The 24,452-nt window shown below is 44.3% G+C and overlaps 1 protein-coding gene across 5 annotated transcripts in view; it reads left to right on the forward strand.

Moving 5' to 3' along the window:
* The window catches only part of GK (glycerol kinase), a 2,191,429-nt gene that overhangs the window by 1,830,711 nt on the left and 336,266 nt on the right, over positions 1-24,452 (forward strand). For all 5 annotated transcript variants that reach the window (XM_069637310.1, XM_069637305.1, XM_069637306.1 and 2 more), the window contains one exon: positions 22,973-23,116. In XM_069637310.1, coding sequence (XP_069493411.1) covers positions 22,973-23,116 — 144 coding nt within the window. The remainder of the gene's footprint in view (positions 1-22,972; positions 23,117-24,452) is intronic.

The following is a 24,452-nucleotide window of genomic DNA, read 5'->3' on the forward strand; positions in this document are numbered from 1 at the left end:
AGTCATGCAGCAAAGGATCGTCTTGGGCCACAAAGGGTACAGACCAGTCAGCGGCGCTACCACTCAGGTAGGATAGCACAAAAGCGACCCTTGATTGGTCATTCGGAAAGGCCCCTGGCCTACAAAGGAAGTGCAGGCGGCACTGGTTCATGAACGTTGCAAACCTCTTGGGAGCCCCGTAAATCGTTTGGGCGGGGCCAAGGGAACTGCCCCAGGAAGGGTTATCTGAACGGGATTGGCTGATGGCGCTGGCATCGAGGGCACACTTCCCGGCAATGGTGCATGCTCTGCTTGTTACTGGAGAAGTTGCCAGCTTAAATCATCAGTGCGTTCTTTGGCTACTATCAGCTCTCTCCTCAGGGTGTTGGTCTCCTGCCTGGCTGCATGTACTTCGAAACGTAGCTGCCCCAACATGTGGGCTAACTGGTCGGTTTCTGATGTTTCCATGACGCCCAGGTGGATTTTGATGTGAGGCTTTGCGTTCTATAACGCTCACCTGGTATCCACTGGGATGTCACTGAGCTTGTTCTGACCTCTTATGACCTCGAACCCTTCCCTGGAGGCTATTCGACTGGAGACTGGGCCTGAAACACAGGATTCATAGAGTTTAACTCCCTATTGTCTCTGTGTGCTTGAACCCCTTCTTCCCCAGGATCCAACCCTTCCCTTTGATCCACAGCTCACCTTGTTTTCTTGGATAGTGTGCCCTCCGTCCTGCTTTCAGCGCAGGGGCGCGTTGATTGATGCAGGCTTGTTGCTGCCTAGTTACTTCACTGGCAAGAGTCCGACAGGTAAGTATGATGAGTCTTTTGAACAGTTCTCTAACTTGGTTCCTTTCCTTCCTTAGATGATGGCCGGCGTCCGGGGATGGCGGCGTGCTGCTGAGATGAGTAGCGCTGAAGGTGAGTGAGAGCCCGATGCACAATGCACCCCTTTTGTATTTGCATTGAACTGAGTTATTTTTCGGTGTCTTTTAGGTGCCGCGACGTTTTCAGCGTGGATGCCGGTTATGAAGAACAAATGCGGTGGGTATGCGCGGTATGCAGCGCCTCTGGATGTTTACACGCTAACCTGGAGTGTCTTTTTCCCTCTTGCAGATGGATGAGAAGTTCCGGAGACAGAGTTCCCCCAGAGCGGCTCGGATTCAGGTAAGCGTTTGAAGCTCATACAGTATTTAAAAATAAGCGAAGATTTGCAGAATGCTTACTAATGCCTTTTTTCTGTTCTTTTCCCTTTTCCTTAGGAAGCGGCGTGCCGGGATGGGAATGACACCGCCGAAGATGCCCGCAGAACAGAAGGAGCGATGAATGATGGGCAGAAGCGCGACAAGGTAAGGCTGTTCCTAATGGTGTTCTTGTTCTTGCAGGAGCTGAGCGCAGAAGAGAGATGCAGGCCTACTGGAGACCGATCCGAACACGGTGAGTGTCATGCTGCAGGTGCAGAAAACGAAAAGCATGTTTCTCAGCCTGGGTGTGGCTTAAATAGTCTCTGGATATCCCAGGTGTCTCTGGGCTGAACCACACCCAAAAGACTAGACCGCACATGCAGTTCTGGGAACCGAAATATGTGGGGGCATCCATCTTGTCCCCATCAATGCACTACAAGTCCAATCCCCAATGTTATCCTATGGGAGTGAGTGAGTCTGGTGCCACAAGCGCCAAGTCTGACTCCCAGTGGGTCTTTGGAGGGATGGAGAGGCCCTTGAGGGCCATGTAGGTGATCGTGGCCTGGGTCCAGCCTGACATCTTTGAGGGCTGGGGACATGAGGGGCAGGAATCATGACACCCACCCACTTGGTTTGTTAGATTAAGTTGTGCAGAATATGCATGGGAAGATTTACACGATTTCCTACGCATAGCAAACAAAAACAAAACCAACATAGATATAAAAACACCAGGAGAACTCTGCTCTCTAGATCCTGTAAATGTATCAAGATATTTCCATCATTGCTTCATTGCTATCCTACACTTTATTTGTAATAAGACTGTTCCTCCCCTCGGAGAGTTTAACACTTCTTTTGGAGAAAAGAATACCAAGCCAGAGGAGCACCACACATCCACATGCTATTATGGATTAAAGATGCTCCTAAATTTGGTTAAGACAGTGATTCCACTGTTTTGCAGTTCATCCAAAAATATGTCACTTGTGAAATCCCTTCACAAACACCACATAGTGACCTTCATGCACAAATCTTACAATTTCAAAGACACAAATATCGGAAATATTGTTGTCGCAAATATCAAAAAAGGGAAATACTACACCAAATGCTGCTTTGGTTTCCCTAGACCAGTTTCTGCAACAGGTCAAATAAACAACTTCATGTCTTCAGTCAGACATAGGGCCTCATTACGAGTCTGGCGGTAACCGCGGCGGTAAAACCACCTGGTTACCGCCGGACCCGTATTACCGTTCTGCCTCCGTGATTCCCGGAATTACCGGGGCATTACAACGCCGGTTTTCCGGGAATCACGTAAGCAGAATGGTGTTAATACCCATTCCCATTGAGTCCTATGGGACTCGATGGGAATGGGGATCATGAAAACACCGGCAGCATCTCGTAATGCTGCCGGTGTTTCCTCGGTCACCTGCAGGCGGGCGGTGTTAAACCCGCCAGGTCAGACCTGGCGGGAACGTCACCTCCCGCCTGCAAGAGTCTGGATCAGGCGGTCCGAAAACAACAGTGGCGGCGGGTTTACCGCCACCGTTATTTCCGATCCGCCTGAGTTATAATGAGGCCCATAGTGTCAAAGGTAAATCACCTAAGAACACATATTACATAAAAAGAACAGAAGAATCAAAATACATCAATGATTACAATGCAATCATTGCCCTCCTATGGAATGCAAACATAGATGTGCAGTACATTGCAGACAATTCCACTGCAGTTGCATTATATGTCACAGCCTACTTAACCAAAGCAGAGAAAACAGAACTTCAGGACCTCTGGGATGACATATCATATGACAAACCACTATCACAGAAATTGTACAGCTTGGGCATAGAAATGCTCTCTCATAGAGAATGTGGCTGCTATGAAGCTGCAGACCTTTTAAACGGCACTGCCTTGTATGGAAAATCTGGCAATATAGTATGGCTCAGTCTTGGTCCTGCTAAATCTAGAAAAAGAGTTCTCAAATCATATGAGGACATAGAAACAATAGCCAAAAATGATCCCAACAGCCAAGACATTTTGAAAAACAATTTACTAGACACATACTACCCAAACAGGAGTACCACTTTGGAAACCATGTGTCTTTACCACGTAGCCCAAAACTTCACATACAAAAATTATATGAAACCAGATGAAAAGAAAGGTAGATACACAGTTGTAAATTGTGAAGGCAGCTTAGTGAAAGTTACCAAACGCAGCTTAATTAATCGTATCAAATTGTCATTAAAAACTCCTCAACATAAAGAACCATATTACATGTCCCTGATACAACTTTTTAAACAATGGAGAAAAGAAGAGTTACTGGATTCATATGACTCCTATGAAGATGCTTTCGAAGCAAATGAAAGCACTATAACAGACGTAAACTTTACACACTACCAAACAATGTTGCACAATGAACAGCAACACGTAGAAGAACTCCAGGCCCAACTAGAAGTGGACACTCCCGACAGTAGTGAACCTTCTGTAACAGGAAGCCAAGAAACACTTGGACAGCCACTAATAGCACATGAGGCAGAATTAGCCATGACAGAAGTAGAAAACACAATGTGTCAGTATGAACAAGCTACAGAAGACTACACTGTAGTGAAATCACAACTGAACAATGAGCAGCGTAGCATTTTCCAAGAAATAACAAAACAAATTGAACATGGTGTGCAACATGAATATAAAAACTGTACCTGCCAAGACTACAAACCTATACTGCTATACGTGATTGGTCAAGCTGGTTTAGGCAAAACATCCTTAATCAAAATATCAGCAAGTTCCTCCAACAATTGACAAACAACAAACTGCCAGCTGTTGTAACTGCCTCCACAGGTTTAGCTGCCTACAACATAGGCAGTGTGACTTTACACCAATTACTACTCCTTCCAGTAGAACACCAAAACAAATTAGACTATTACAAACTTTCCACAGAAGCTGCAATGGAACTACGCAGAGTTTTCAAACAAATGAAAATGCTGCTAATAGATGAGGTGAGCATGGTCTCCAACCTAATGTTGGCTTTGATTCTCCTCAGATTACAAGAGGTCCTCAAAACAGACTACAAAGAGCTCTTTGGAGGAAAACACATTATTGTTTTCGGAGATCTTCAATTGACACCAGTGAAAGGTGAACCTATTTTTAAAACCTTAGGGGACAAACTGTGCCGTAAAACTCTTGGCAGCAGAGGAAATGTCAACCTTTGGCAACATTTCCAATACAGAGAATTAACAGAAAACATGTGCCAGTCTGCAGACCTCACATAGGCCAACATTTTAAAAAGTATTACAGTTGGTGTACTATCTCAAGAAGCACAATCAATATTAACATCTAGGCACATCCATGCACTCTATGGCCATAACTCATGTGCTACTGATGTCATGGAACAATTAGCACACAAAAATGTCAATTGTATGTCCTTGATGCAAACTCTTGCAAGCTGTTCAAAATTCAATGAAACAATGTTGAAAAAAGAAATTCAACCAATAATTGAAATTTGCCCCACAGATAAACTGGACATACGTGGTATGACACTACCCATGTGTCAACAAGACTAAATACCTTAAAAAACTCTATCTCCAACACAGCTGGTTTGGAGAAAATATTAAAATTATCTTTAAACTGTAGAGTAATGCTTAAACGTAACCTTGACGTGGAGCAAGGACTAGTTAATGGAGCACTTGGTACAGTTGTTGGCTTTCCAACATACCCACGTGACAACATTCAATTTGTCAATATTCTCTTTGACAAACTATCAGAAGTTAGAAGAATAGGACGCTCAAAAGGCTGCTTCCTTCTTTTCAAAGACATATATGTACGCAGAGAACAATTTTCACTAACTCTTGCATACGCAGTTACCATTCACAAATCACAAGGTCTTACCCTAGATAAAGCATTGATAGATATTGGTAGCACAGTCTTTAAAGAAGGCATGAGCTATGTAGCACTATCAAGCTTACGTACACTTGACAGGCTATATCTAATCAACTTTGAAGCAAGTAAAGTAAATGCTGATATTCCTTGCATTCTCAAATACAATAGACTGCGTTCACGCTACACCCGCCATCTAAAAACCTATCCTGTTCCACAAAAAACAAAACGCTGTAAAAGAAAACTACTTCAAACTGAAACGATACAGGATCTCACTGCACTTCCTCCAAAGAAAAGAAAAGAAACTAATACGTCATCAAGTACCACAACCAAAGAAGAATCTACTGGTCAAAGTAACTCAGCTACTTCTTCAAAGAAGCAACACACACTACGAACAAATGACTTCGACACAGAACTGTCAAGTCCATTCAAATTTTCAAATACAACTGGTGTAAATTGCTATGCAAATGTAGCAATAAATATTCTATTCCAATTACCACCAATTATTGACAACATTTACTTACACAGTACAGACCAATTGTGTTTGCAAATGTTAGTCCTTCATAGAAATGCAACCAACAATCCTGACAACACTTAGTGTTTATGGAATAAAACAAGAATTGGACTACTGTGCTGGAATGGTCAAGACCCAAGACTCAAGGCCCTGGCCACAACCACCGCAGCATAACACACCTATGCTACCAAACATTTTGACTGTGGGATGTGGGCTGCTTAAATGGGATATTAATTACAATCAATGCTCTACTAACAACCCAAAACCAACATCATACTAAAGTAAAATAGCTAGTAGTGCGCCCAGCATTTATTATGTCAGCGGACAGCTGCGATGACCGCAGACATGGCGAACACATCAGGGGCACCTGCCACCTAAACAAATACAGTATTTGACCCATCTCTTACTCCCCAACCCTCCCCAAGCGCTCTTGCACACCAACACACTCCCCAAAATTGCATTGTGCCTCGTTTCGCCGCTGCGCTGTCCACGGATGTCCGCAGATCCAAGATGGCGGGCGCATCGAAACTATATGACGCACCTCACGCCTCACTCCAGCCAATCAGCGAACACGTTGCGTGTCCGCGGACATGACGCAAGCTGATAAACCAATCAGTGTCTTGTCCTCATAGCGAACAGGGAAATGTATCCACGTAGCGGACATAGATATCACTAATTTATTTGCCTTACATTTTGGTCATTTAAAAAAAAAACGACTGGACCAATTTACACCAAATTAACAAAAGCACGCTTTTGGGACTAAGCCACTGCTCCTGCCGCAGATTTGGTGGAAATCAGTCCAGCGGTTTGAGCTGTAGGCGTGAGCAAGGTTTCCCATTATGTCTATAGGAAAAAAGACATTTTGGGACCCCCCTATAACTCTTCCCCCCCCCCCCCGCACCAAACCTCAGCAAACTTTGTAACAAAAAATTCAGAGTGGTCCATATACTTTTTTTTGCAAAGTTTGGTGAGGATTCGTCCAGGGGGCGCAGTTATAAGCCGCCCAAAAAGTGCTCTTCCTATGGGATTAGCAACTTAACCATAACTACATGGCCGCTACCGCAGGCCATGTAATATATATATAAAATCTGCATCTGTATGCTTCCGTCTCTCTATATCTACCGCCTCTTTTTAGCCATTTCTATCAATGCCTCTCCATATCTCACTGTATCCATCTGTCTGTGCTTGATGACCTGTGTTTTCATGTCTCTTAATGAACAGTTCCTTCGAGTACCATTCATCTTTGTGTACATGTAAATTAATGTTTACATATGTTTTTTAATCTCTCCATCTGTGCCTCTGCAACGTATACATACTTCGCCCCTCTCTGTCTCTCTAAATGCATTTGTCTCTAAGGCCACACACATCTTTCTACGCATCTATCTTTTCGCTTCTCAGTGTATATAGACATCCCTTTATTTAGTTGCATTTATCTATGTTTATGTGCAGCATGCTCAATGCATGTCTCATTTCTACATAGTCTATGTATACATCTTTATGTATATATATATATATAGTCACATCTGTGTTTATCCGTCTATCCATATCTCTGTACATTTTACTATGTGTGTGATTATCTATGTCAATATACATATACATACCAGTTGTCTATATACCTTGATACATATGCAGGACTATGGCTTTATCCATCGCTCCCTGCAAATGTAACTTTGTATCTGCGTTCATATATATCAATCTATATGTTGATCACTTGATATACATGTACATTTATTCATCTGCCTGTATGCATTAGTGGACACCGTCTATCCATTTGTTTGTATACATCTATCTCAATGCTTATCTCTCTGCATCTTTAGCTATCCGTCACTCTCTGTGCATCTCTGCATATCTCAATGCATTTGTCTTGCGATCTATCAACATTTTTGGCAAACTCTGTTTCTTGAAATAATGTTGTTCCCTAAACCAGTAGCCCATACCCTCTGTCTGTCTCTCTGTATATCTGTAGTATTGAGCCTTTCACCATATGAAATGTATAGCCTGCTATAATATGCCCTTGGCGTGGCCAAGAAACACTGTGTAGATGAACAGCCTTTTAAAGACTATAGTCAGAGAAGTCAGAGGTGAAGAGAGTACTTCGAAAATACATGTGTGCATTTGTAGCCTGCCAGCCAGCACAGAGGGTGAGTAGGGAGTGGCTAGATAGCTAGCAGAAGCCCATAGTTATCAGGTGAGCGTATGGGTGCCGTGACAAATTGCCATGGAGGTGGGAGAGTCTGAAAATGTCAACTGCTGGTCTGTTAGGATCCCTCGTACTAGGAATCACTTTCCGTGTTATTACTCTAACGTGTATAAGATCTGCCTGATGGGACAACTAGCCTTGCAATATGATTACGGGGTCACCAAGCAATGACTTGTGATGCTTCCCTCACATCGGGTTGCATTTCTGGCTTCCAGTCAGGTCAGGAACGTGAGGCTTCCGTTCCGTAAGGCTCCAACGTGCGCGATGACGTGAATCAAGAAGTAAAACGCCTCTACTATGGAGTCTGAGTGTTCACGTAAAGGCTTACGAGTCATGTATTTCCCGTGCTCCGTATAGTTTCAAAACCCTTCCACAGGTATTTATTTAGGTCTTTAGATTGGCTTGGGAACAGCATTCATTCAAGTAACGCTCTTATATTTCCTGAGAGAACTTCTATTCTGAATGCTAAGCTCCTGTTGTATAGTAACAAGTGTTGCATCTGTCCTTGTCCAAAGAAACCCTCCTGATTCAGAGAAGTTAGGTAAGAGACCTCCTAAACTAATCACTATCATATTCCTGTAACCAATCCTTCATGATACCTATGGTTTCCCTCTTCTTCCTCCCCGTCGCTCCTGTATCCCATATTGAAGACTTGGTTAGGAGGTGTGTCAAGTAGAATGTTAGGCAGAAACCTGTGCAGTTCCCTTAGGGACCACTGCAAAAGATTTAGGACTACAGGTGGTTGGCAGTAAACCCAATTGGTAGCAGTCTGTACCACCCAGATTTACCTGGTACCTGTGGCTGAGCAGTCAGACGTCTCTCAAGATGAGTTAGGCAGTATGCAGAGTATACACAATAGGTACAGAGACACAGTAGTACAAGCAAACACTGACCAGAGCTTTGGTGTAAAAGTGTATAATTATATATTTAAAGACACACTTGTAATTTACACTAGCACAAAAAGAGGTAAGTAAATTCAACACACCGTCACTATTACTAGATGTACATCCCTTATTCCTTATCAGACAAGTCTTAGTTAACACCACTTATTTCCAGTCAGCGGTGAGCGCTTAACTAAAGATGGCACTCCAATAAGTTAAGAAAAAGGGAGGGAAAAGGCAGAAATTAGGAAAAGCAGACAACACAATACTTTAGAAGCACCCAGCAAGGCAGGAAAGTCAAGTCTACTTGTGAGCAAAAGGTTCAGAGGCCAGGCTCCCTCTTTGAGAGAACAGAACACCAATGCGCCCAAGATCACACAGTTTTAAAAGTCTTGAAAAGTCTTGCAGGGAGTTCAGAAAAGAATTAAGTCAGCTCAGAAAAGTTCAGTTAGCCAGCCTAGGGCCAACCCAAGTGGTAAGTGGAAGCTTTAAGAGTCACCCCACACAGACCGTTGCGAGGGAGGCCAGGCGGAGACAGTACCTTCAAAGTGGGGAGGATCCTCCAGCGGGGACAGTTGTTCCTGGCAGCAGGTGCAAGTCACGGCGTCGTCCAGAGGAAGAGATGGTCTCGATGTGGAGGAAAGCTGAAGGTCGTTGCACTGCCAGGGAAGAAACCAGCCGCGGAGTTCTCTGGTTAAAAGGTAAGACCCTTTTTATTCGCGGTGGTGGAAAAACCATGGTATTCCGGTTGCCGGGGTGCTTGGCACAGGCAAGGCAGCCACGAGATGATCCGGGAAGGCGAAACGACAGGGAAACTGGTTATCCCCACCAGTCAAAGGAAGAAGACTCTCTGGACTGGAGATCTCCTCTGTCGTCGGGAAAAGTGGTGAGACGGTTCAGCAGGGCTCCACCGGTGGTGTCGTCGTTGCAGGTCGGCTCAGCTTCTCCCTCTCCGGATTCTTTAGGTCCTGTGGCGACTTCTGAAGTTCCAGTCCCCAAAGCCCTGCTTTTATGCAGCAAACCCCCATTCATTCTGCCTAGCTGTCAATCAAACATGCTAAGTGGTGAGCCGGGCGGCTCACCACTTGGGCCAATCACACAAGAGTGCGACTTGAGTTGCCAAGGCAACTCAGTCCAGGGTGCCTAAACCCCCTCCCACACCCCCTGTGGTACCCAGACAGAGTGGCACCACTTTTGGAGGCTTCTGTGGAGAAGCCAGCCAAAAAGTGGAACAAAGAGCTCGACTTGGGTTGGAGTCACAGAAGCGAACACAAACGCCATTTTGGAACCAAGTTTCGGCAAAAAATACCAACTGGTGATTTTATATTAATTTAATAAACCGGCGGTATGTTCGAGGCTATATTAAAAAGTGGTAGCCTCGAACAATGGGAAAATCCCATAGGAAAATATTTGCGGTCGAATATAAAAAGTAGTATCCACTGCCACCAGCCAAAACTCGATCAGGGGGGACGGAGACGTGCCCCCTCGAACAACAGACCCCGGGGCAATCGAATTGCCCCGACCAGTACGTCCACAATATGATGGTTTGTACTGGTTTCTGTTCATAATTTGGGACTAGTAAAGCCAATGGTGACTTTACATGCCCTGGGAGACAGTAGTCAGTCCCAGGGCATGGAGTCTATGTTTGGGGGTCGCTACAACACCCCTGGGTTACGGCACAGAGGGTTCTGTGTAACCCACATACCAAAAACACATGAAGCCCTATGGGGTAAAGGACCCCATAGCCCATAAAACACATTCAAAGTCAAAGGAACACCTCAAATCATGTCTAAGAGTGAGAGAAAAAGAGTCTCACTCTTAGCAGGAGAACAAAATAAACCCCAAAAATCCAGCAAAGCTGCTGGGGGACTCACTAGGTTTGGGAAATTAGCCTTTACGGAGAATTCTCCCTAACATAGCACATCCCCCAGGTTGAAAGGCGTGCACTGTATAGTATCTGTCAGTGCACACCTTTACTTCTGTTTTAAGTTGCAATATGGTCGTGCTCCTGACAGATCTCCATAGTCACTCAGCGAAGCCAGGTGAGTGTAACATGGTCCTACTTTTGCGTGTTTCTCAGCTGTTTTGTATCATTGGTGGTGATTCAGAATTTGGGTATGTTTAGACAAGTAATGTCTATTGAGAAGTGTGACGGTTGGTGGGCCGTGCCCTGACGGGATATAGTTATGTTTCCTTGTGATGGCGTGCTGGAATTTCCTGTGGAGAAAGACTGACACATGGTTGAAAAAGCTCTTGCCACAATAATGCTGTTATATGGTACAGTAACAGTATCTAGTGTTAATCCCCAAAAGTACAAACTCCAGTGGACCTACATTTCCAAGACCCAGAGCACAACCAGCCTAGCTAAAATCCTAGACTCCCCACCATCAAAGCACAAACCCTATACATTGCATCCTTCAAACCTATCACTAAGACTGTGAAACTCAATCATGGCACCCTGCATCCACTCCACCCAACAGCCAGAGCAGAAACACAGTATAGGGCACCTGTTGGTGGCGAGTTGGTTTACCCTCCCGCTCGATGCTGGCTTTGTCCATCGAGTGGATGCCAGAACGGAAACACGAGGCATGCACCTGCCACCTGGGTGTAGGTGGTGTTATATTGCGAACCGTTACTATTTTATCAACTCACAGTAAACATTGTCTCTATTTGTCATCATTAGTATAGGTTAGTGTTTCAGTTGGGTTGAAAGAAGTTAGTCGATATTATGAATTAGACTTTGAATACAAGTTATCTATTTACTTTGTTAAACGGGCTGACAAGATGTAACATTACGAACACTCCCGCATGCGCATGGATTCCTACACTTGAAAATCATAATAATAAACAAGGTTTGATTAAGAATGTCTCTAAAATAACTTTGAAAGAAAATATTATGTGCTTTTCAAAAGTCAAAATATTGTCGTATTATTCCTGTAAAACTTACAATTGAAATTTTAACATAACATTTTTCATTTCTGTGGTAAGGCAGAAAACTAAACCGTAGTGTCCCTTTGGCAATTTGACCACACAATACAGGGTATGTGTGTTATTTGTCCATCCATGAGTGCTTCCTAGGAAGAATTTAAAGGACACAATAGTGCAATTAAACTCAAAGAAAAGATCTAATTCACTATAATGAAACGGAACAAAAGTAAGTCAAGTTTCTTTTTGTAAGAGCTGTCGAATGAGGAGCTTCAACTTTATATTGCTAAAATGGAAAGTCTTCAAATAATGTAAGGAATGTTTTCAGTATTATCATAGAATTTATGCAAATGTGTGCTTGATGACAAACAACTGCCACGTTTATATTCGGAAAGAAGCAAAGACTGCCCATTATTTTAATGTAAATGTAACATAAAAATAAAGTTGTTTTTTAATCTTATTGGATTGTGTAATTTATTTGCCAAGGGGTACTAAAATATATGTTTGCTTTCCGAAATGTACATAGTTATGACATTCAGATGTGCGTGGGCCATGGCTACCATCTGCCCGGCGATGGGTTCTTCAACCAGAACTGGAAGATAGCCATCACAAATGGAAAAGTCATGTCCATATTCTGGGACGGTCACTGTGCCCTAGTTTGCCCGTCTGTGTTGCCTGTCATCTGCAGCAACACAAACGGAACGCCATGTGCTACGATAGAAAAAAGATTGGAATATATTTTGCTACACAGAACTTTGACTTCAATTAAATTACCGGGATGAAAACATTGATGAACGGAATCATAAAAATTGGATTGAATGTTAATCAACCTAAATTTTGAAAGTATGACTTGTGGTAAACATATGTTCTTACACTGATTATGTGCGCAATATTTTTGTATAATTCGTTGGATGCATTTCACTATTCTTCAGTTGCATTAAGAAATATAACGAGTTGGTAAATTCCAGACTGAGTATTTATTGCCAAGTGTATGTAATTTGATTGCTTCTTTTTGCAAAAAGAGAGTGCACTTTTACTGTGTGTATCTCTCTGTGCGCGTGTGTTGATCTTCCAGGTTTTGCATTGGGTAACGTGATGACGTTGTTGATGGCAATGTACGTTTTGCTACGCTATGCTCCAACGTCATGAGGAGAGGTGGAGCATATCGGTTTGACATGTCAATGTCAACTTGAGGGGCGAGTGATCTGATTTACTGCCACAAGGGCACTTCAACTTAGGGCGATGGATCAACAGATATGTTTATTACAAGATGAGTTTTGCATGTGTAAATGTGAGAAAACCGAAGGTAAGATGCATTGGAAAAACATTTTTGATCGATATAGGCAAAACATGCATGCCCAATCCATTGAGCCAATAAAATTCCTGAGATAACTTCTCCTTTGAGTTGTGATATTTGGCTGTGTGAGCTGTGTGAAAAACCTGAGTGTGTTTCATGACTCAGTACCCGGGGATCCCTTAATCAGGTGGCCAGCAAAGGTCCATCACTATTGGATCCCAACCCTGGGGGCAGACAAGTGAAGGAAGATCACCTGGGTAGGGGGTCTTTGGGGAGTGGGGAGAAAACACCTGAAGGTGAAACATGGTATCCCCCATTACTTGGCATTTGTTTAACCCAGATTCCCTCTACATTAATGGGATACTACAACTCACATAATTTCCCTCCTATCTTCATCAGCCCAACTACTGAGACGAAGAAGAGGAAGACTGAGACTAGGAAGATTACCATTAGTAATAGGCAATGGCCCTGTCCCACTAATAAGATCAGGCAGGGCCAGGCACTCAGTCACAGTCACACACTCCTGAAACTCATTGACAGCTACCCATAGTATTAAAGGTCAAGCAAAGAAAGACAAGGGGACGAGACGGGGTGCAAGAAGGAACAGCTGAGCAAGGGCTGTTGCATACCAGGCTGCGTAGAGTGAATGGCCGAGACACTGACAGATTGCGAGCTAAAGTAAGAAGAAGCAAGGCGATGGAGTCGTATCTCCAAGGAGCCAAAGAGGTGTTCAGAGTAAGCCTGAGCATGTGCCTGAAGGTTACTCTTTTACCCGGACCGACAGCAGTGCCCGGGAAGGTCTGAGAGGGGAATGGAAGAGACCCTGACCTCGGATGCGATAGCAGAGAAAAGATCTGTTACGGTTTAACACAGCTGGTGAGTTCTTGATGTGAAGGAGAGCCCAGTTTGTGAAGATGCGAATGTGAACATTGTTGCAAGCAAGCTGGCGAGTCTGACGGCAGACGTGTGATGAGAAAAATACGATAGATGTTTTGAAATACAAAGTAGCATACTCGTCCTGTGTAGAGAGTCACATTATCGAAGGTCTCTGTGAACTGTAATCTCCGTCACAAAGGGAGCGGAAAAATGAAAGGATTTTGAAAGCAAGTCGAACAGGGAGGCTTCAAGGAGATAAGCCATGATCCCAAAAGAGCTTGTTTATGGAAGAGTGTAATGTTTAAAGCGTGAAAATGAGTCTCCCGGAGAATGTCATGACAAGGCAGACATGAATAGGGTGCTAAAAAGAGCATGTGGGAATATGAGGAATTACAATAACTAGAATGCATTGCGTGGAAGGTGCTAAGAAGAGCATGAATGAATGAGGAACTACAAAAACCAGACAGCATTGTGTCGAAGTGGTCATGCATAGGCCCTAGGGGGGGCTGTGCAGTGTCAAAAGTCTTTGACGAGAAAGTGAATTGACAACCAAGAAGGTTGAGGAAGGGAGTCCCACTACAAGTTGAAAGAAGTTGAAGTCTTGGAAGGCTTGGGTGAGAGAAACCTGAGAGCCCTATTGTGAAAGAACTCTGTTATGTGAACCAGGCGAGGGAAGCCTGAGAAGAATTGTGTTTTGTGAAACAGGCGAGGGAAGCCTGAAGAAAACTGTGATACATATTGAACTAATGTTGAGGGAGGGTCGTGGCTAGCAACCAATGGAGTAGGACGACTCCTTGCACTGCTCCCGCCAGATCCGACACGATCCGGAGTATGTACAAGCTGAGCAGCGTGCATATGCCCAATGAATAATCGGGAACGTGTGCGAACCCCTGTAGAATGCTGAGCAGAATGAACAACCCGTGAAGTCGAGTGTGCAGAGAGCAGAGGCGACTCGAAATCAACCAGCCACCGGTGGAGCAGATGGCCAAAATGGCACAGGCACAACAAAGGAGTTGACTGTGGAGAGTAGCCAGAGTCGAAACCTAGTGTGATCGGCTTGTCCCACGGTCGGAACAGAGAAAAAAGAAGAGGGACGAGTCTGCCTGGCGCTGTGTGTGGAAGCAGGGACAGAAGTACCCCTGCGGGAGGTTTGTGCCGATGGATCGAGGTGAAGTGAGGGACACCAAAGGACTGATGGAGTCACGCGGTGGAGGCAGCCGGATGAATTAAAGCCACGAGGGACCCATGAGTGCTTTGGATCCTTACTGGTGCCCCAGCCAGATGCACTCTCACCCACCCGGACTCTAAAGAAGGGACCCGGAGCAGCAACCTGGTACATGGCCGGTACGTGGACAGCACAAGAAAGCTCCGGTGCACACCACCCCCTCTCATTGGAGATGGAGAGTGCAGGAGCTGTGCAGAGAGGACCCTTAGGGACAAGGGGAACCTGGGCTGCAGCAGTGATTGTACATGGGAGTGGCCCTACTCAAAGAGGCTCCAGACTGGGGCACAAGGGGCACCTAAGCTCCTATGCAAGGGCAGCAACAAACAGCACCCCGGGCGGTGAAAAAACATGGGGGATCCCCGCTGGCATATGACCTGCAGCAGGCAAAGGAGGCCCTCAAAATATGAGTCAGGTGGAGCAATCTGAAGCGAAGCCCTATTTGCTCTGGGCTAGCTAGAGACGGAACCGCAGGCTGATGGTAGTGTGAAGGGCTGCTAAGAAGTGCCATATAAACTGTGGGCTGTACCTGGAAGGTGGTAATACATTATGCTGCCATCAGCAGAGTAGCACCGAGAGGGACATATAAAACGCAGGTCCTGAATGAGCCCCCTTTTTCTTTTTTTGTGGGGGGGAGATACATTGGTTGGACCTTCTGCTTCAGTGTACAGCGGCTTCCCATAACATGACATTATTATACAGGCAGCTTCAAAAGGCGCACCACACACTTTAAATCTATAGGCTGCGGGGGGGCCTTCGCCTTGGTAAAAAGCATTTGCAGCTAAAATTCGTGGCGAGAAGCGATATTAATGCCGCCCAAGTCGAGTAAGGCCAAGGCGAATCAGCCAACCATTGACAACTTTACTATGCCCAATCAGCAAGATCCAGGGAGGGGAAATGGAATCAGCACAGGAGACTTAGGGGAGCCCCAAAGACATGCACACTTAAATGATGCTGCCTATAGCGGATTTGAAAGCTGCATTGGGAGCGCAGATAGCAGAGGTTCAATTGGATGTGGGGCTGTTGCGTCAGGACGTGCGGAATCTAGCAGAGCATACTACAATGCTGGAGACACAAGAGAAGGAGAATACTGGACGGCTACGAGACGCACATTTCGAGGTCTGTGTTCTGCAGCAAAAGGTCAGTCTACTGGATAACCGAGTGGAAGAGGCGGAGGGACAGACCAGAAGAAATAACATTTGCATAGTAGGCCTGCCTGAAGGTGAGGAAGGTGTGGACCCTACGGCGTATGTGGAAAATCTGCTGCTCCAGGAGATTGGGCCCGGCAACCTTACGCAGTGCTTCACCATCGAGAGAGCGCATAGAGCGCTAACCAGGTGGCCTCTCCAGGTGTGCTCCTGAGACCGATTATTGTTAAAGTTCTGGATTATAGGGACCGGAAAAAGATATTGGTGTACTCCAGACAAGGAGGAGAATTGAAGAGAGCCTCTGCTGACATGGCGGTCTACCCAGACTACACGTTTCGAGTGTAGAAGCGCAGGGCACAATTTACAGCAGTCCAAGCAAGACTCTGTGCGGCTGGGCTAAAATATTTGCTGACGTATCCCGCACGACTTGAGGTCGTATATAAAAACAGGGAGGGGAGTTGGTTCCTGGTCTCCTGAATGAAACACTTGTGCCATCACTACAATAACCAGAATCCTTTGAGACTGAAATTGAAAAAAGTAATTAGCAACACCTGAAAAGGAACACAGCTAACACAGCCTCCCTGATGAGAGTTTGAGACTTGAAAGTACTTGGAGGAGTAGAACTAACTATTGTGCTTTGGAACTGTAGCAGTTGGGATTTAACCCTGGTAATTTTTCATATTTGCAACTGGGATTCAGCCCTGTTATTATTTTTTGAACTGTTTTGGGATTCAACCCTGTTATTACTTACATCAGGATTAAATGACTTGGAACCAGAGTGCGCGCCTGACCTTCTTTTTCTACGTATATAAAAACAGGTTGTGGTTTTTTGAGCTCGCGGAATAAGCACAGTCATGGATGGACAGAGAAGATAGGGTTGGGCGAAAAGGAGGAAGAAGGCAACTAAGGAAGACGCAAAGAAAGCACTAACTAGCCTGAGGCAAGAGATCATTCAGGTACTTTGGACTATATGACTTGTACATGGGAGAACGCTAGCAGAACTGAATAAGGACAGACATCCTGGTGCAGAGGGTTCTTATTATGGCCCACGTGCCCGGAGCAGAGGTCCTAGACACTTGAGAATGGTGATTTTGCATATGGTGGGATTTTTAAGCAGCTAAGCTATGTAATAGGAAAGAGGAGCAGATACCCATGGCGGCACCTGCCGCACCCTTCAACTTTATTCTGATAGGGGCACTTGTTTTTGTGCCCATCCGGTGTGCACCAGCCCCAGGCTGGGAAGCTTGGGGGGTGGGGGGATGCAGGAAGCGGGCTCGCATGACCAAGGGCAACAAAGCTGGGCAGTTGTTTTAATTTGGGGATGTTGGGAAAGTTCTGTAAGGGAAACGGGTTGCCTGCATGTAGGTTGAACGGGGTGAACAGCACTGCATTTTGTGAAGAAGCATTAAGAGGGCAGAGGAGGATGCTTATGAGACTGTCACGGTGGGTCGGCCGATTAGAAGTGAACACAGAAAATTTAAATGTGCTCACCTGGAATATGAGGGGTCTGAATGCATATGTAAAGAGAAATAGAGTATTTAAATATCTTATAAGGAGGAAGGTGGATATCGCCTTCATGCAAGAAACACACCTCACTGCTGAGAAACAGGTATTATTAATGAGTAAGTAGAAAGGGCAAGCATTTGGTTCCACATATTCTGCTTACGCACGTGGAGTATTGACAGTGGTCGAAGTGAGTGGGAGCGGTCGGGAGCGGTGCTCCTCTACTTTTTTTAATTACGTTTTACAGCTCCTATACTTTTATTTTAAAAAGAAACCGTTCCGGAATGGTTTTGTTTTAAAATAAAAGTGTAGGGAGACGTTGTAGCTTGCACTTTCAGTGCACTGCACTGAACGTTCCCTTAAACAGCAGGTTCAAGTGTTTGGGGGTTTGTATTGTGTGGGAGAGGGCGTGGCAATGGGGTTTGTGGGGAGTGGATGCAGGCCAGCAGGGAACATAGTTCCACTACTTCTTTTCGTACACTTCGACCACTGAGTATTGATATGGATAGCGCCATCAGTACCCTTTAAAAGTACGCATACCAAGACGGATGGTGCTAGTACAAGGGCTCTTGGAACAAGTTGACACATGCTTATTTAACACATACGCCCCTAATCACAGCCGCGCCAAGTTTTTTCATACCTTATACTCATGATTAGGCCTCTACAGGGACAGTAATATAATATGGGGAGAAGATTTCAATTGCATCTTGAACCCAACCCTGGACAGGTCCGACACCAAATATACCAGACCTGCTCCTCCCGCTAGAACTCCTAGATTCCTTTGCCTTAGAAGACGCTTGGAGAGTTCTCCACTCGGACGTCAAACATTACTCACATTTTTCTGCACTACATGCTCTACACACAAGGATAGATTATTTTTTTGTGGGGGAAGAACTGGTTCATCAAATCACACAAGCCCAGTATGAAAGCAGAGTATTGTCAGACCACACCCCACTTAGACTGCAATGGCCATATGCGCCCCAATACCCACGTGGAGGCTTAGAAGCAAAGCGCTAAGTGACCCCCCATTTCACGATAGCACTAGAGATTGTATCAAGGATTATGTAGAACATAACCTAGACACTGTACCGCAAGCTGGCACCTTCTGGGAAGCACTTACTGTGGTGGTTAGGGGGGCCGTTATGGCGGGGATGAGAGGGATTCAAGCATCCATAAACAAGGATTTAACTGCTGCAGAGGAACAATTGAGGGAAGTGGAGCAGACCTGGGTGCATTACCGGGACTGCAACGAGGAAACTAGGGAACTGATGTCAAAATGCATGGAATGTTGGGAGAGACTGGGCAGGCACAGTTTTGCCAAGTACACAGAGAACCAACATAAAGAGGGTGATAAACCGGGCCGACTGCTATAAGAACGAAGGGAGGAGGAGCCCCATACATTCGATAGTCTTTGGTCAGGGAGGTTTATGCTATACGCAGAAGAGGGTTAATGAGGCGTTCTGGGAATTCTACCACCAACTATATCAACATGTGCCCTTGGTCCCAGGCACCCACTTAATGTAAGTGTTGAATGAGATTGAGCTCACCAGGTTGACTTTAGAGGACCGCGATAACCTAGAAGAGCCTCTTACACTGGAGCATATCGAAGCCACAATCAGAGGTCTGCCGACAGGTAAGATGCCAGGGTCAGATGGACAACCAGGGGAATTCTATAAAGAATATGTACAAGAATTGGCCTCCCATTTGCTTAACACTTTCAAAAATTCTTATGAGGTGGGGCTACTCCCACTTAGCGGGAATCTATTATAATACCCTTACTAAAACCCCATGAAAACCCAACAGAATGCGGTTCCTAGAGACCTCTCCATGCTAAACCAAGATAATAAGATATTGACGTCTATACTAGCGTCTAGAATGAAGAGTTATACACAAGCTAGTGCAGCCGGATCAGACGGGCTATGTCCTGGCCGAAGTATGACCTGGAACCTGAGGGGATTACATCATGTCATAGACAGGACGGCATCCTGGGATACCCTGTGTGCCATAGCCACATTGGACGCTGTAAAAGCGGTTGATTCAGTGAGCTGGGATTGGCTTTACGCAGTATTGCGTAGGCTTGGATTTGGACTGACATACATGAAGTGGGTCCAACTGGTGTACACTAAACTGATGGCTAGGGTTAATACGGGTGGATGTATCTCGGGGCGTGGGAACTTGGGAAAGGCACTAGGCAAGGCTGTCCCCTGTCACCACTGCTTTATGTCCTTGCAATGGAGCCAATTGCTCAGTATCTAAGGACAGAATACAGGGACGCTGTTATTGAAATAGATGGGGCTAGTCACCTGATATTCATGTACACAGATGATACTTTATTGTATATTCAGAACCCTAAGGATAATTTGGAACTGTTGCTTGACGCTATGGCCCTTTTTTGAGAAACTGTCAGGGATCACCACAAGCATGGATAAATCGGCATTGTTTCCGATAGCAGGATTGCGTATTAAAAACCGAAGGGAGCTGCCAGTGTTGGCCCTGCAGTGGAAAGAGTGCACGTTCAGGTACTTGGGGTTTAATGTGAATCACGACCTGGAAGATGAGCATATACAGAACAGGTTGCAGGCACTGGAGGGTATCAAGAACGCGATGAAGATTTGGTCTAAATTGCCACTGTCAATGATGGGGAGGGCGGCCATGCTGAAGATGGTGGTATTGCCTAGACTATTGCATTTTTTCATGAACGTCCCGTTCTTCATACCTAGGCCCTTTTTTAAGAAACTGGAGAGTATCAGCAGAAGCTTCCTGTGGCAGAACGGGCGAAGTAGAATTGCGTTGGCATCACTATATAGACCGCATACGGAAGGAGGCATCATAGTCCCGCACTTTGAATTATATTACATAGCTGGGCAAATGCAATTTGTAGTGGATTGGCTAGCTGAAGACCCCACCACTGACACACAGATGTTGCAAACCACAGAGCTGTGGTACTATTTAAGAGATATTGTGGATGGAGAAACCTTGGGTGTCCCGAGGGTCACACTAAGTGTCCTTAGGGGTAAGCGTGTGGGATAGAGCCATGGCAGTGATGGGACTGACAGACCCAATATTGCTAAATACTCCCTTGATTTCAGTGATGTCAGCTAAGCCATAGGCTAGTAAGGGTATACAGCGATATTGGGAAACCTATGGGGTGGCCAGCATAGGGGACTTGTTGCAGGACTCTGTTTTTGTCCCCTTCTTAGAGCTGGCAAGGCAGACCAGTATAAGCACTGGCCAATACATGCTACATAGTGCCATTAAGAGGGAGATAGCACTCTGATGGCCAGCACACAACGAAATAATGGAGAAGCACTTAATAGTGGATGTCCTGTATGATGTGGCTGAGGGAGGACATACGATCTTGCGAATATATGATCTCCTACTGTCCACTGGGCCGGATTCCCCTATAAGGAGTAAATGGGAATTTGATCTGGGGGTTACCTTTGCTGAAGCACAGTGGGGGAGGGTACTGGGATACAACAAGAAGGTGTCGAGAAATGCAAGATTGCAGCTCATACAACTGTTGGTCATGCATAGAGCGTACATGACTCCCCAGCGAATCTCTAGATTTCCGGGGGCGGCTGAACAAAGATGCCTGACGTGTAATGCGACAGAAGCTGGAATGTTACACATGTTTTGGTCATCTCCAGTGGTGGAAGTAGCAGATAGATTACAGAAACGGGATGTTCTGGTGGCATGCTTGCTTGGATGTTTTCCACGCCCCAAACGCCAGAGACATGTTGCCCAGCTAAAATACCTGGCATGTATTCTGGCTAAACGCAGAATAGCTATGGCATGGAAATCAGCAAAACGTCCTGGCATAGACGAATGGCAGCAAGACTGCAGAGATGTCTCTGAAGGAATTAGTGAATGGGGAGGCTTCTTACAAACTTTGTTTGCTAAGGTGCCCACTGAAGAGGCTAGAAAAGATAGACCTGAGTGAGAGTGTATGTGGTGTTCACCAGACGGAATGCAGAGAAGCGTTGGTACGAGTGGAAGGTAGGCAAACCGGGGTTTGGGAGACGGGAGGGTGTGGGAGGACTTGGGTTGAGGAAGCAGGTAGGGGTTATGACATGTTATGGAGACAAGACTATTTGATTTGCCATATGATGGAGTGTCATGTTTTTGTTTTGTTTTGTTTTGTTTGAAAAATAATCAAATAAATTTAAAAAAACTAATGTTGAATCGGGCAAAGGGAAGCTTGAAATACTTTTGTGAATTCTTTGAACTGTGCCTACTGCCCACTTTAAAGGAACTCTTAAAGAGCCCCATTGACTTAAACTTGGTGAAGGGAGTTGTGAATCTACTTCGTTGCCATTCTGACTTTGATACGCTTATTTGGATTTTCACTGTAGATATTGCGACCTACTTGTAACACAGAATTGGAAACATATTTTCATTGAATGCGCTGGTTTAAGGCGATTGCAGTGCTTGCACCGAAATATGCTTTAATCCAGAACTTTTTTGATGAGAGTGTTGATGGAAAATCAGCTCTCACTAACTTTGGCAGTAGCGAGATTTATAAATGTTTTTACAAAAAAAGGAAAATGAGTTTGATCAGAACTGCTTTAGTAACTGTTAAATGCAATATGCCCTTTTAAGAGTATTTTAATGGTTGGTGTATTTGTTATGGATCTACTTTATAACTTGAAATATACTGCAAGTCACAAAAGATAGTTTAAAAAAAATTAATTTCAGCCCTGTTCATATAAGAAATATATGTGGGAAACCCTCTGTAGCCCACACTGACATCCCCCACTTTAATTATTACCCCATACCAACCTCCCCTCTATTTTATCTAGAAGTGTTTACATTTGTTACAAAAAATGAAATGTTTTCTGACTTGCCACATTTGTCTTCAATATTTTGGTATGATACCTGTGTTATGAAGTCATATGTGATGGCATCAATTTGTGTGAACGGTATTTAATTAAAGCAGAGCACAACACATTTTAAATAAATAAAGATGGCTGGTACTTTCACTGCCGAAATACTGAAATCGAACTGTCATACTGGTAACCTTCTGGCGATACTACAGACTAGAAATCTTGATGTTCTGTTCTCCGATTTTCCAAGATTTAAAAAGGATCCACCAAGATAAGGGTCCAAAGTCATGGTCCCTAAGGGCCAAATGGTGCCCACCTCTAATCTGTGTCCCTAGTTCTTTGTTTCCTCACAGTTGGTGATACTACTTACAAGGCATATGTTGCTTCTTGTGGTGTAGCAATAATGAATGTACGCACCTTTGTTTTTTTAATTCAGTACTTTTTAGTAAGAATGCACTGAATGCTACCCTGTAGTAAGCTTTCTATTTGGGTGTTTATTTTAATTAGCTTGCATCATTCATCTAATGGAACATTTACATATGTTATTTTTCTTTTAGTGAAGCCGTCAATGCCAGAAACAACAGCACTAGGAGCTGCCATGGCAGCGGGGGCTGCAGAAGGAGTCGGAGTCTGGAATCTTGATAATGGGGATTTAGCTTCTGTGACCAGTGAGCGATTTGAACCACAAATTAACCCAGAAGGTAAAAAGAACCTATTAATTGGGAACGAAAGAAGGAAAGTTAGAGGTTGGAGTCAGAATATCGATGGTCTAGGTTTTGGAAAGATTTCTCTTTCAGCAACATCCCCTTTCATAGTTCTATGGACCTCCAAACTTTGTGCTTTTATTTTTGAACCTGTCCTGACTTTTTACAGGTAATTGAAGTCTTCAGCTTCACTTCCCAGGACTTTTGCTCATTTTGTTATGGGGAAACTGACTTTTACACTTTTGTAAATTTTTCATCTTAAACATAGCATCTTATAATGCAGACAGTACAACATTTTGTTAAGTTTCTACCGGAGGGGATTGGTAGATGGGGATTGTATATGTGTGTATATATATATATATATATATATATATATATATATAATATCACTACAAAAAAAACTTTGTTGAGGGGACGTTATGTTTAAGTTGCCCTACCAAAACCCTGTTTACTTCACTAAAAAAAAAAAATCTACCTCCCCATTATGGTTCAAATTAAAACCGAAAAAGCCCTGAAATTCGCCAGTTATGGTAAACTAAGCCCCCAAACCTGCCATCACCACTGTGCACTGCTAACACTAACACCCAGAACATGAAAGATGGCATCACAAATGTCATTGATGACATCACTGATGAAATCACATGTTTAGCCCCTTTGTTTTCGTTCCCTGCCTTATATATATATATATATATATATATATGTACATTCAGTAAAAAAACGTTGTGAAACGGATGTTACACTTCACAGTGAAACCAAAAAACACTGCACATTCCCCAATTATGTTAAGCTAAGCAACCATAACTCGCACCATCTACGTGCATTGCTACGACTAACACCCAGGACATCAAAGATGACATCACAAATGTCATTGATGGCATCACTGATGACATCACATGTGCATTTCATTTTCACGCTGCACCTCCACTAGTGATTGTCATTAGAATATTGGCCGAAAAGTGTAACAGATCATTGCAGAACTATCATACGCCAACTAGTTCATTAAGCAATGCATTGCTAACAAATTCCATTGAAATATACCTCTCTTAATACATGAACGCCCTCACAAACAAACATAGTCATTGTCTGCAACATGTGCTACAGAGATACAATATTCTACATCTTCCCATGTCCGCTACTACATTGATATATGCTTCCATTACATATTTATGCATACTGTGCTACAAAAACAACTACGAATGCTTCCCTTACTCCATAATTTTACTATTACTCACAAAACACAAAGAGACCACAATGCATACCAATAGAAGCATACACAGGGACCGTAATGTAATCAAAAAAGCCTCTGTATTACCAGAAACTATTCATAACCGTC

This window comes from Ambystoma mexicanum, chromosome 7p (genome assembly GCF_040938575.1).
Source record: "Ambystoma mexicanum isolate Mex_15411 chromosome 7p, UKY_AmexF1_1, whole genome shotgun sequence".
Classification (NCBI taxonomy): domain Eukaryota; kingdom Metazoa; phylum Chordata; class Amphibia; order Caudata; family Ambystomatidae; genus Ambystoma; species Ambystoma mexicanum.